Here is a 14,885-nt window from a genome sequence, read left to right as displayed (position 1 = left end):
AAAAAGAAAATGTTATTTAAAAATCATTGAGAAAAAATAAAATCAGCATTGACTAGATGATGAAAAAAATCTTAAGAAACAGAAAATAAATTTCCTATTCATAAGTGAAAGTGGATCATCATCAAAGTCTTCATCCTCATCATCTTCATCTTGAGTAGGCTGAGGAGGAGGAGGAAGAGGGGTTGGTCTTGGTATCTCAGGGGTGGCAGAGGTGGAAGAGAATCTGCATATAAGTGACCCTTGCAGCTCAAACCAATGTGGTTCAAAGGTCAACTGTAAGGTTCATTTTTTTTGTTTTTTTGGTTTGGTTTTTTTTTTTTTTTTAGACAAAGTCTCACTCTGTCACACAGGCTAGAGTGCAGTCATGTGATCTCAGCTCACTGCAACCTCTGCCTCCCTAGTTAAGCAATTCTCCTGCCTCAGCCTCCCAAGTAGCTGGGACCACAGGCACCCTCCACCATGCCCAGCTAATTTTTTTATTTTTAGTAGAGACGGGGTTTCACCGTGTTAACCACGATGGTCTCGATCTCCTGACCTCATGATCACCCGCCTCGGCCTCCCAAAGTGCTGGGATTACAGGCATGAACCACCATGCCCAGCCAGTCAACTGTAAATTTTATGGCACCTTAGCAAGGGATTAATACTATGAGAAAGGAAAAGGGAGAACCAAGTTAGGGAGATTAGGGATGCTGGTAGAGGTGGGGACTGCAATTTGAAATCTGATCTCCTTGAGATGGTGACATTTATGCAAAGATTGAAAAGCAGTAAGGGACTGAACCATGAGGCTCTCTGGGAGAAAAACATTCCCACAGAGGAAGAGTCAGTACAAAAGCTCGTGCAGAAGTGTTTCTGGTAAGAAAGCAAGAAGTGAAAGTGAAATGAAAAGCAAATGGAAGCAAGATTGTCACTGGCTCTGGGGCGGATTGAAAGAAGAGAAAACTGTAGAGAAGGAGGTCAGAGAGGTAATGAGGATGGTGTCAAGAAGAAACATGAAGACCATTTTAAAGTTCTGATTTTACTCTGAAGTTCATGAGGTACCACTGGAAGGCTTGGGGTGGAAGAGCACATGATCTGACTTATGTTTTAAACGGTTTCACTCCGGCTGCTGTTAGTAAGGGCAGAAGAAGGGAGGCCAGGTAGGAGGCTATGGGAACATTCAGGAAGGAGATGCCGGGAGCTTGGATGATAGTGAGGATGGTGACAACAGCGAAGACGGTGAGATGTGATCTGATTCTGGATATATTCAGAAGATGGCTGGTTAAACATAGAGCCAACGGGATTTGCTAACACATCACAGGTGGGGTCTGAGGGAGACACACCAGGATGATGCCAAGGTTTGTTTGGGTTTTTTGTTTTTTGGCTTTTTTCTGAGCCACTGGAAGAATGGAGTACTGATTACACCACGTTATACTCATTGTTTTGCTTTGTTTGGTTTTGTGGGTGCACATCATTCAACCTTGAGCATCTGGAGGGAAGAACTATTTTGCATCCATGTATAAGATGCTAGTACTTACACTTACTTGATTCTCCACTGCTCTGGGCACATGGAAAGAGTACAAGTGCCTTTCTCCTTGTTCTGCTGAATGGGGGTATGAGTGGAAGTGATGGGGTTACCTCTATGCTGAAGCATCTGATCGCTCTTGTAGGACTTCCAAACATTCTCTTCCTCATGTCAGTGACTAAGGGGGCCATATGTTCAGATGGCACAGGCTGGGTCCTTGAGTGATTCTATGGAGCAGAGCCCCCCACTAAAACCCTCTGTTGAACATGAAGCATACGCAAGAAACACAATTTTATTGTGTTGAGCCTCTAACGTAGTGCCTGTTACTAACCTATCCTAACAATCTCCAAAGCCTAGCATAAGACACTGTACTAGTAGCTATTGAAAAATGCTTTCTGAATGAATGAAAGAATGAATGAACAATGATATTACCTCTCTGTCCTTGAATTGCTCTATATTACAACTGGGAAGTTTACCAGTAACTTAGTCCTATATATTAGGGATAGAAGAAAGGCTGTGTGAATGGTTTGAGGGCCACATAAAGCTATAGCATTACCATCACCACACCCAAATGACAGTATCGTTAAACATTTATTAGAACAGAAACCAAAGAAATGCAGGAAACGGGGTCAGAAAAAAATTCATTTACAGCCAAAGCCCACTCCACCACGCCCGCCTCATCCAGTGATCTCCATAAGACCCTGAATGGACTGCCCTGGGACATGTCTGAATGCCCATCTTTGCTGGAGGCACAGCCCCAGTGGCCATGTCTTGCACAGTGCCACCACCCTACCTGTAGAATGTCCTGTAATGCCCTGCAGCCATCGTCCTTCCTTTCTCACCAGTTTCTATGGCTTTAGGTGGAGCCTACCTTGTGGGGCCCACTCCACTTCCCTCCTCTGCACGCCTGGTTACCAACTGCCTTTATTACCATCTTCTCAGTCCCACACAACCCCTGGAAATCTCGCTGGGCAGCGATTTCTAAACAGCGTAAAATATACACAGTCAATTCTCCTTATTCATAGTACTGTAGTTATGTTCTATAAAATGTCTGTGAATACTGAATTAGGGAATAATGAAGCATTGCTCCTAGGAGAAATACAGGGTAGGTTCCCGTGAGCCCCTGGTCACAACACATTCCTCAATCAACCTTGTTCTATGTGTGTTTCTGTTTAAAAACACCTTATTTAAAGTATATTATTGATCCATGAGCATTGCACTCTGGCCAACAGCACTCTAACACATGCCTGAATGAAGTTTATGGAACACCCATGTCTTCTCCATTAGGCCCATCACAGCCTTCTCATGCTTAGGAGCACTAGATGGCACTAGCACTGTGCTTGGGGGCCATTTGAAATGGCAAACTCACCAATAAACACAAAAATGTAAAAAAAAATGACGGCATTAAATAGACCATGAAAGGATACTAGTTTGCAGTACGAAAGAGAAGGCAGAATGTCGTCTGGTCTGACCTTGTTTGACCTAAGTAGAAAGCATGCACATCAGGTGACCCAAATTTTTTGCCACTCTGTGCAGGTTCAAAAATGACCACCAAGCATGGCGGCTCATGCCTGTAATCCCAACACCTTGGGAGGCAGAGGCAAGAGGATCGCTTAAGGCCAGGAGTTCAAGACTAGTCTGGGCAACATGGTGAAACCCCTATCTCTACCCCCCAAAAAATATTAGCTGGACATGGTGGCATGTGCCTGTAGTCTCAGCCACTAGGGAGGCTGAGGCAGGAGAATCACTTGAGCCCAGGAGTTCAAGATTACAGTGAGTTATGATCACACCACTGCACCCCAGTCTGGATGACAGAGAGATACCCCATCTCTTAAAAAATAAAATCAATATTAAAAATGACCGTAAAAGTGCTGTGAGTATTGATTTTGGAGTTAACAACAAATTTTAGCAAGTAGATGAGTTCACACATATTGAATCCACGAATACTGAGGAGCAACCATCTTTTAGAAGAAACTGAAACTTGCATTCCTGTGATTCTCATTTTTACTTAAGTAGAAGGGAAAGGAGGTTAAGGAATTAGAACATAATATCAAAAAGGCTCCCAAACACTAGAAATCCTACTATTTGAAAGGATCTCTTTGGATACACTTCACTCGACCTTCTGCCCCGTCCGAAGGACATTAGCCGCAACCCCAGTGAGCAATCTGGGGCCTCTGTCTAAACACCATGGGAAAACAAGTCCCTGGGCAGCCCACCTCATCGCAGACAGCTCCCACTGTCAAGAGGTTCTTCCTCTGATTGAGGCAAACTCTGCCTTCCTGTAAGTCCTACGTCCTGGACTGAGTTATTTCTGTCATCCCCACTACTCTGTTAATGCCTCTCCCACACAACAGATACTCAAGTATAGTGCTGCATTACTTAATGACAGGGAGGCATTCTGAGAAACACATTATTAAGTAACTTCACTGTTGTATGAACATCGTAGAGTGTGCTTACACAAATCTGGATGGTGTAGCCTGTTACACACCTAGGCTAGATGGAATAGTCTATTGCTCCTAGGCTACAAACCCAGGATGTGCAGCATTTGACTGTGCTGAATACTGTAAACAAGTGTAACACAATGGTAAGTATTTGTGTGCCTAAACAATCCTGAACATAGAAAGGGTACAACAAGGCCAGGCGTGGTGGCTCACGCCTGTAAATTCAACACTTTGGGAGGCCGAGGCTGGCGGATCACAAGGTCAGGAGTTCGAGACCAGCCTGACCAACATGGTGAAACCCGGTATCTACTAAAAATACAAAAAATAAATTAGCTGGGCGTGGTGGTGCACACCTGTAATCCCAGCTCCTCAGGAGGCTAAGGCAAAAGAATCACGTGAACCCAGGAGGCAGAGGTTGCAGTGAGCTGAGATCACGCCACTGCACTCCAGCCTGGGCAACAGAGCAAGACTCTGTCTCAAAAAACTTAAAAAGAAAAGAAAAAGAAAGGGTACAACAAAAACACAGTATGATAATCTTATAGGACCACTGTCACATCATATATGTGATCTGAAATTATGCAATAGACGACTGTAATTGAAGACAGTGTCATGTTTTTCCCTGCCCAGGTGTGGGATTACCATAGACAACATTTAGACTACAGAAAAATTGTGTCCAGATTCTACCATTTGAGATAAGATGGGAATTTAATTTGAGCTATAGGCAGAAGGGAGAACTTCATTTGCTTTTCACTCAAACTCTCTAAATTGGAGCTATTTCTCTAATGATGACAATGGGCAATTTCTGGGTACTTGCTAGGTGCCAGCCCGTCTGAAGCACTTTGCACATATGACCACATTTAGTTTAATTAACTGGAGGAGAAACACAGCCTAAACCTTGAAAAACCCAGGTGAAAGCTAACAAGGACTTGAGCCAGGGCAGCAGCCATGGCAGTGAGAGACAGATTAGCGGTAGGACTGAGAGGGCTTGGAGGCCGGCCAGATGTGGAATGCAGGAGAGGGAGGTGTGGAAGACGGTGTGGCTTCTGGCCTAAGAAACTGGATAGATTCCATGCATTCAAATCAATCGATATTGGAGGCTCTTTAGAACAGGTTTGGGGGAAAGACAGAAGCACTGGTTTGGGCAATGACTTACTGGAAGACTCCACACATCACCCAAAATACAGGCCTACATCTCTGCTCTGGCCTCACTCCCTCTCCGCATGATAAATCAGAGGGCTGGGCTGAGGTCCCTGAGGGCTGAAACAGGGCAAACAGGGACAGGACTAGGAACATCAGACTGTAGATAAGAACTGAAGGCAGATGCTATTTCAGGGAATGAACATTGACTTCTGCAGTTTACTCCTCCCAAATGCCTGATGAGTGGGTGCTCCACTTCCCTATTCACATGAACACATGCACACACACATGCACAAACACATCAGTGCACATGCATGTGCAAATATATACACACTTGCACACACATGCACATGCACACACAGTACAAACATGCACACACATACACATGCATATGCACACACACACACCAGGATTAAAACACAGTCTGGCAATAGATCAGCCACAGTGCATCTCTACCTGGGCTTCTCGAGTATTTTTGTGGGTAGAGAAGCTCTGTCTACTTCCGGCTATACCCACCTCTCAGATAACTGGATAGGTAGCATCATCATAAGGCTGGGGCTTACATGTCTCCAGTTCGTCCTTATTTCCAAAGCTACATTCTCATTTGAGCCTTAGAACAATCCTATGAGTTGGTCTTATCTCTAAATATGGAAACTGGTCGGGCGTGGAGGCTCACGCCTGTAATCCCAGCACTTTGAAAGGCCGAGGCGGGTGGATCATGAGATCAGGAGTTCAAAACCAGCCTGACCAAGATGGTAAAACCCCGTCTGTACTAAAAAATACAAAAATTAGCCAGGCATGGTGGCACACTGTTAATCCCGGCTACTTGGGAGGATGAGGTAGAGAACTGCTTGAACCCAGGAGGCAGAGAGAGGTAGCAATAAGCCAAGATCATGCCACTACACTCCAGCCTGGGCAACACAGCGAGACTCCATCTCAAAAAAAAAAAAAAAACTATGGAAACTGAGAGCCAGAGAGGTTCGATGACCAGAAGCAAAGCCTCCTGACCCTATGGAAGGCAGCGCCCACCGCAGCAGGATGAAAGGGAATGAGTGAAGCAGATGAAGAGCAGGATCGCCCTGATGCAGCGCATCCTCATTTTTATATCTCTCAACCCCTTCCAAACATCACCCAGCTCAATCGCCCCTGCCCCTAGTTTCCTGTCTCAAAGCAGAGCTGGGCTGAGTGAACCACATCTCACCTAGGCCAGGACCTACGGAGTAGCCTGTGGCCCAGTGGAAAGCAAATCTGAGCACCTAAATGACAGAGAAGACAAAAAGGAGAGCAGATTTGTGTCCAATTCAAAGAGACAAAAGGGCAGCCACAGCCTTCTGCAGGCAGCTCCAAAAGGAGCTGCTGCAGCTTCCAAGAGGAAGTCAGTTGAGTCCAGAACCCCTCATTTCCTGCCCTCTGCCCAGTGCTATTCTGAGCTCACAACAATCTCGGGCCGCAGAGGGGAGGAGACACTGACCTCCACCTGCCTCTGGTTTCTCAGCAGGCAGTCCCGCAGCGCTGGCTCCCATTTCCTGAGCAGGGCGTCCCAAGAGTGGGCATCCCCCAAGTCACTGCTCCCATCACCACCACAGCCAGCCAATGAGGGACCCAGAGAACTGGAGGAGCCAAGATCCATATCCCGGAAAGAATGCATCTCACGTTCTGGCCTGGAGCCATTCCCTGCGGCCTGGGCCGAGTCTGCCAAGACCCGTGGAGCCAAGAGACTGAAGGGCCGAGGGAGACGTCGAGGGTCTTCGTGAGGCTCGTTCAAGCTGGCAGCTTTGGCTCCCATTTCCCGGGTGCTCTGGCAAGAGGACTCGGTCTCTCTGGATGGTGGGCAGCCTTCTGCTTCTCCACGTTCCCCGGCAGAACCAAGCGAGAGCTGAATAAAGCTAAAGCTTGAGGCAAAGGCACTGTGAGAGCCAGGAGGGGCTGAGGGGGCCTCAGGGTCACAGCCAGGGCTGCAGCTACTCAACTCCGCTGATGGCAGAGAGCCTGCTGCCTGGGTACTGCTTGCTCTCTCGCTGCAGGCTACCTCCCAGCTGGCGTCCAGGGTCTCAGAACTGTCCATGGCTGAAAACTCTTGCTGCCACCCAGCATTCCCAGGGCCACAAGGCCTGCTTAGCTTGTCGGGCAATCTGGTGCCACCTCTGAGCTGAATCCCAAAGTGTGCTGAGGTTCCTCTCACAGAGGTCACAGCAGGGGCTGCTGTGCTCTTGGAAACAGGGCTCCCAACCAAGAGGCCTCTTGGGTCAAGGCCACACTGTCTAGCTCTGGACTCCAAATGGCGGGACTCCTCGCCAGACACCCCTTCTGGGACGCAGAACAGTGTGCCCACTGCTGGGGAAAGGAACCCGATCCCGGGCCCTGTCAAGCTTCTCATGTAGCCTGGTCTCCGTGCCAGCCGTCGCCTCCGAAAGCATGCTGCAGGTGGCAAGCAATCCCGGCTGCCTGGGAAGGAAAGAGAAAACAGCACTATCAACATGCAGATCTTACTGGACCAGCTGGAACTGCATCTGGAGAACATCCCTAGGTTTAAAGGTCATCTCTCGGTACACCTGACAAAGATAGATGCTGGCTCAGTGGTCCCAGGGCCAACCCATGTTGAAAATCCTGACAATCCTCAGGAAGTGTTTGCCTGGAACGTGTAGAAATCAACACAGCATCTCAGCAGCTCGGTTTAGCAAAGCCGCTGACACTGCTGTACCCTGTGCCAACAGGTCAGCACGAACACAACCTTGGAGGCTCCTGATCCCTCCAACATCTTGCCTGTTGGTCCTTTATGGCACATCAGTACTTTCATCCTGGAGTGGGCCTGGAAAGCAAATGATGTGAAACTGGAATGCCAGAGCATGCCTCTAAATGAGATCCAACCATTGACTCCAGCTATTCATTGAACAACACGTCAATGTTCACTAGCTGAGCTATCCATGTCCCTGCAAGACTGATCTGTTGCTGCAGACCATGGATAGCTGGCTGTGCCGTAATGTATGGCGATGATCTCACTCAGTGGGTGACAGGAAGCCGGCTTGATGTGTTCTCCAAACCAGCGCTACATTCCGCCCCCCCAGCTATGCTCTCAGAATAGGAACAACAACAAATGCTGACTCCTCATGGCCTGGTTCAAACTCTGATGGTACCACTTCCTGGTTGTGTGACCTTCCACAAGTTACATAACCTCTCTGTGCCTTAGTTTCCCGTAAAGTGGTGATATTAACAGTAGTTCTCTCATAAGGTGCTTGTGAGCATTCAACTAAATGAGTTACTATTTGTAAACAGCTTAGTACAGTGCCTGGCACATATGATAAGGGTGATTAAAATATTATTATTAGATTGCATAGCACTTTGCTACTCATAATGTGTTTTTAATCTACATTAATTTCATTCATTCTTGACCAAAACCATATGAATCAACCAGACCAGAAACTACAGCTTTCCTTTTATGTTAAAGGCAACTGAGATTCAGAGAACTTGACTTTCCAGAACCCCCTGCAAGTAGCCAAGTGACCAGGCCAAAGTCTCTTGACTCTACTGGTAGACACAGAGCTCTAATCTCAGGACCTGCCACATCACAAATCAGGCATGAAAGTAAAACCAGGCCGCACTAGACACAGCTATAGTCATACCATGGCCTGTGGCAAGAAATGGAACAAAGCTTCACTCCAGGCCCATATGTCCTGCTTTGCCTCCCAGAACAGAAACGGGCTTGGAATCTTTGTCTTGTTAAGCCGAGATCATAGGCATTAAGCATCCCACTGAGCTACGATCATGGCACATGCCAGTTCCTAAAAGGGGTGGGGGTAGCATTGATAATCTCTGAGGAAATGAGCACAATGACCTCCAGCCCCCTACTTCCTGACTTGAGCATCCAAAGATAACAGAGCCCAGGACTTGCTCACACAGTGACTTGCTCACACAAGTGACTTGCTCTTGCCAACTGCGGGGAGCCCCAGAAGGGCTAATGCTGCCCCAGGTACACAAAATTCTGGAAGCTTGCAGGGAAGGGAGGAATGGGAGCAAGGACAAAACATGACTTGCATATAAATTTATAGTGGAAGCATAAAGGAATATGTTCTCTTCAGGGAAGGAATTTTAATCCCATCTCTCACAGTTGGGGCATAAGATCTTAAGATATTCAGGTTAACCAAACATTCAGAACATAAAGAAATAATATACCCCTGTGGATTAATTTGTTTCCAAAGAATCAGAATCCAGTAATAGGCACTAAGCACAAACACTCTACTAGTCCAAGCTCATCTCCCTTCGATAATTCAGAGAGCACTTAAGGCTTCTGAAGTGTCTCAGGTCATTGTAATAAGCATCCAGTAAGCAAGGCAAGTCCAGAGATGGAATAAATCAGCCTGTATTGTATTTCTAATTTAATCATGTAATCCATTTCCATAAACAATTCCTTATTGAACACTAGATGATGCATGGGGTACAGACATGAACAAGACACCATCCCTGCCCCCAAACTGCTTATGATCTAGCAAGGGTTGTCAGTCATGCATACAAAAACTGTTACAAGAATTGAATATATTCTTTCAATCATGAAGGATGGAGAATTCAATCTGAAATTAAACTAACAGAGGAATCTGGTTAGCTCAGTTGGTTAATGGTTCTCAGGCCTTCCATGAGCTCCAAATTATGTGCCACCCCATAAAACCATCTCATGGGATTAAAGGGAAGAATGGTGATGCATTTGGTGAAAAAGAAGTGAAGGTCTTTACAAACACATCTTTAATTTCTACCAGAAACAAAAAGTTTTTTGCCCTTTGAGAAAATGAACTCTGTGAATCAGTCCCGATGCAGACGTACTTTGTGAGTTACTCAGTTTGAACTCAGAAGCACTAAGGAAGGACAGGGTTATATCCAGAGGCCTGATCCCACAGCTCTCCTATTAATAAAATGGCACAGAAATACTAGAAATAAAGTAGCAAACCCACCAGTCATTGTCCATGTTTGCAAACACACCCACGCACACATTTGTACATACTCCTGCAAGCACCAAAGTGAAGAACAAAGAGAAGTTTCTAGAACTGGCATAGAAGAGGAATGATCACACTCTTCTCTCTTTATTACCATAAATGTCAACAAAAACATATAAGTGTAAAATCTAATTAATCCCTACTTTGGTAACTGACAATTTCTGACATTTTAGAATGTATGTTGGTTTGGAATTGACCTCCCCGACCATTTCCTGAGGCTTCCATTGAATTTTCCCTATGATTTTTTTTTTTTACTTTAATTGTGGTAACATATACCTAACATAAAATTACCATTTCTACCATGTGTCAATGTATCATTCAGTGGCATTAAGTACATTCACATTGTTGTATAACCATCACCATCACGTGCCTTTAGAACTTTTTCACCTTTCCAAACTGAAACATGGTACCCATTAAATATGAACTCCCCATTTCCCCCTGCCCCAGTCCCTGGTAACTACCATTCTATCTGTCTCTAGATTTTTTTAATTAATAATTCAACAACCTAGGACTAAGCTTAGCCTAAAATTGGAAGTCCAACAGAAAGTACATTTTCAACAATACTATCCATGTGCATGAAAGAACATGGTGGGGGCACACATGTGTGATATAAAAATAATACAAATGTGATATGGTTTGGCTGTGTCCCCACCCAAATCTCATCTTGAATTGCACTCCTATAACGTGTTGTGGGAGGGATCTGGTGGGAGATAATTGGAATGATGGGGGTGGTTTCCCCCATAATGTTCTGTGGTAGTAAGTCTCATGAGATCTGATGGTTTTATCAGGGGTTTCCATTTTTGTATCTTCTGCATTTTCTCTTGCCACTACCATGTAAGAAGTGCCTTTCACCTCCTGCCATGATTCTGAGTCCTCCCCAGCCATGTGGGACTGTAAGTCAAATTAAACCTCTTTTTCTTCCCAGTCTCAGGTATGATTTTATCAGCAGCATGAAAATGGACTAATACAGTAAATTGGTACCAGTAGAGCAGGGTGTTGCTGAAAAACTACCTGAAAATGTGAAAGCAACTTTGGAACTGTGTAACAGGCAGAGGTTGGAACAGTTTGGAGGGCTCAGAAGAAGACAGGAAAATGTGGGAAAGTTTGGAACTCCCTAGAGACTTGTTGAATGTCTTTGATCAAAAGCCTGATAGTGATATGGACAATAAGGTCCAGGCTGAGGTAGTCTCAGATGGAGATAAAGAACTTGTTGGGAACCAGAGCAAAGCTGACTCTTGATAAGTTTTAGCAAAGAGACTGGCAGCATAGAGATTTGTGGAACTTTGAACTTGAGAGAGATGATTTAGTGTATCTGGCAGAAGAAATTTCTAAGCAGCAAAGCACTGAAGAGGTGACTTGGGCTGGATGTGGTGGCTCATGCCTGTAATCCCAGCACTTTGGGAGGACAAGGCAGGTGGACCACGAGGTCAAGAAATCGAGACCATCCTGGCCAACGTGGTGAAACCCTGTCTCTACTAAAAATACAAAAATTAGCTGGGCATGGTGGCACACTCCTGTAGCCCCAGCTACTTGGGAGGCTGAGGCTGGAGAATTGCTTGAATCTGGGAGGTGGAGGTTGCAGTAAGCCAAGATGGTGCCAGTGCACACCAGTCTGGCAACAGAGCGAGACTCTGTCTCACACACAAAAAAAAGGAGGTGACTTTGGTGCTGTTAAAGGCATTCAGCTTTATAAGGAAAGCAGAGCATAAAAGTTCAGAAGATTTGCAGCCTGACAATGTGGCAGAAAAGAAAACCCATTTTCCGAGGAGAAATTCATGCCAGCTGCAAAATTTGCATAAGTAAAAGGCAGTGAAATGTTAATCCCCAGGACAATGGGGAAGACATCTCCTCAGCATGTCAGAGGTCTTCATGGCAGCCCCTCCCATCACAGGCCTGGAGGCCCAGAAGGAAAAATGGTTTTGTGGCCGGACCCAGGGTCCCCATGCTGTGTGCAGCCTAGGGACTTACTACCCTGGGTCCCAGCTGCTCCAATCATGGCTGAAAGGGGCCAATATAGAGCTGGGGCCAAGGCTTCAGAGGTGCAAGCTCCAAGCCTTGGCAGCTTCCACTTGGTGTTGAGCCTGCAAGTGCACAGAAATCAAGAATTGGGATTTGGGAACCTCCACCTAGATTTCAGAGGATGTATGGAAATGGCTGGATGCCCAGGCAGAAGTTTGCTGCAGGTGCCAGGTGCTCATGGAGAAAAAGTTTGCTGCAGGTGCCAGGTGCACCTGAAGGAAAAGGTGGGGTTGGAGCTCCCACACAGAGTCCCTACTGGGGTACCACCTAGTGAAACTGTGAGAAGAGGGCCACCATCCTCCAGACTCCAGGATAGCAGATCCACCAACAGCTTGCACCATTTGCCTGGAAAAGCCACAGACACTCAGTGCTGTCCTGTGAAAGTAACCGCGAGGCAGGCGGTACCCTGCAAAGCTACGGGGGCGGAGCTGCCCAACAACATGGGAACCCACCTCTTGCATCAGTATGACCTGGATGTAAGACCTGGAGTCAAAGGAGATCATTTTGGAGCTTTAAAATGTGACTGCCCCGCTGGATTTAGGACTTGCATGGGCCCTGTAACCCTTTTGTTTCGGCCAATTTCTCCCATTTGGAACAGCTTTAGTTGCCCAATACCTGTACCCCCACTGTATCTAGGATATAACTAACTTGCTATTGATTTTACAGGTTCATAGGCAGAAGAAACTAGCCTTGTCTCAGATGAGACTTTGGACTGTGGTCTTTTGAGTTAGAAGTGCCTTTCACCAGGCCAAGTGTGGTGGCTCACACCTGTAATCCCAGCACTTTGGGAGGCTGAGGTGGGGGAATCACAAGATCAGGAGTTCAAGATCAGCCTGGCCAATATGGTGAAACCCCATCTCTACTAAAAATACAAAAATTAGCCTGGCATGGTGGCACACATCTGTAGTCCCACTACTTGGGAAGCTGAGGTAGGAGACTTGCTTAAACCCAGGAGGTGGAGGTTGCAGTGAGCCAAGATTGCACCACTGCACTCTAGCCTGGACAACTCAACAAGACTCCATCTTAAAAAAAAAAAGTGCCTCTTGCCTCCTGCTATGATTCTGAGGCCTCCCCAGCCACATGGAACTATAAGTCCAATTAAGCCTCTTTTTCTTCAGTCTCAAGTATGTCTTCATCAGCAGCATGAAAACGTGCTAATACAAAATATATACAAATATAAATACAAATGTATATATGTCTCTATGTAAACATACATATGAAATGTTTATAAACATATAAACACAAAGAGGAAGGTAGATACAGATATGAAGATGGAGCGAGAGAGGGAGAATTCTTTGCAAATGAAGCAGGCCTTCCCGCTCCCTTTCAAAGTCCGCCGACCAAGCAGGTCAATCAAGGAATCGCCACAGAATCTTGCACTAGGCTTGCTGCCCTCTCACATTCACCAGTGGATACCATCCATCTCTTTGCAAGGTGGATTATTTTCCTAGGCATGATCATTCATCAGCTGCTCTTTTTGGAGAAGCGAGCCACTCTACCCTGGTGGGGCATTTCAGTGGAAATGCAGGTACAGACACTGACAGGTCTGCAGGCCGCCAGGAGTTCAACCAGAGGCAAAGCTCTGTCACTGTATCCCTGATCGCCTAAAGGCTAGAGGTTTGACTCCCGGGTGGCGTTCCCCACAGACACTACTTCCTTACAACAGCCTCGTAGTTGGAAGGGATAAATCCCACACTAAATTGGCTTTTTATTTAATTGGCTACAGTCCCAGCCCAGAGTCACTGAAACTGGAAACACTGACTGTTCTGCTTGGAACACTCTTAGCACAGGAGACAGATAGATATGTGCTAAAAGTATACACAAAAGCAAAAATGATAAACCAGTCTTAACAGGGAGCCGGACGTGAGGTGCAAGGGACCTCGAGGATAACGTTCCATTTTTAAGCCTGCTGGTATTTACACAGATGCTTACTGTATTATTCTCAAACAATACATAGGAAAAAATGTGTGTAATTATGTAGTAATTCAAGGGTAATGTTCCGTTTCTTAAGTGGTGGTTATACAGGTACTGATTGTATTATTTTCAAATAGCACATGTAAAACCTATGTGCAATTATATATTAAACACATAATTATATATCAATACATTTTTATAACTGTGAAATATTTGATAAGACTGTTTCAAGTTGGGTACAGTAAGACTGTTTCAAGTTGGGTACAGTGGCATATATGCCCCTATAGTCCTAGCTACTCAGGAGACTGAACTGGGAGGATCACTTGAGCCCAGGAGTTCAAGGCTACAGTGAGCTATGATTGCTCCTATGAATAGCCACTGCACTCCAGCCTAGGCAGCTAAGCAAGATCCCATTTCTAAAAATTAATTAATAATTTTTCAAAGTCATGGTTCCTGTCCTCAAAGGAGCTCATGGCTCCCTGGGGAAGACAGATATGTCAACAAGCAGATGCAGACCAAGCTGTGAGCAACTCCCCTGCAGGAGGCCAGGAAATTGAACTGGAAGGCTGAGGCTCCCCAGGCCGAAAAGGAGGGTGAGGTCATTGCTGGTGGAGGGAACAGCAAGCACAGTGTGGAAGGCAGTGTTGAGTACAGCCAGCTTGAAGAAGTTCAGAACCACTGGGACTTGGGCACAGATGGTGTGGCAGCTATGGAGGATGAGGCGGACGGCAGGATGGGAACAGACTCAGGATGACATACAGGTGGGGACCCAGAGGACAGGGCCAAGGCAGGACCCTAGGCCAGAGGCAAGAGAGCTGGAAATACATGCCACGCAAGTGGGAAAGCCAGGAGGGTCAACAAGGCCACCTAAGAAGGCAAATCATGAAAGAA

General features: G+C 46.0%; 1 protein-coding gene across 1 annotated transcript in view; it reads right to left on the bottom strand.

Annotated features, from left to right (window-relative positions):
* The window catches only part of DISC1 (DISC1 scaffold protein), a 365,698-nt gene that overhangs the window by 311,118 nt on the left and 39,695 nt on the right, over positions 1–14,885 (bottom strand). The window contains exon 2 of the mRNA XM_064383602.1: positions 6,551–7,524. Coding sequence (XP_064239672.1) covers positions 6,551–7,524 — 974 coding nt within the window. The remainder of the gene's footprint in view (positions 1–6,550; positions 7,525–14,885) is intronic.

This window comes from Aotus nancymaae, unplaced genomic scaffold, assembly GCF_030222135.1.
Source record: "Aotus nancymaae isolate 86718 unplaced genomic scaffold, 86718_ANA_hifiasm-v0.15.2.pri h1tg000032l_0, whole genome shotgun sequence".
NCBI classification, from domain to species: Eukaryota; Metazoa; Chordata; class Mammalia; order Primates; family Aotidae; genus Aotus; species Aotus nancymaae.
The sequence above is the reverse complement of the archived record's forward strand: the minus strand, read 5'-3'. Positions and strand labels throughout refer to the sequence as shown.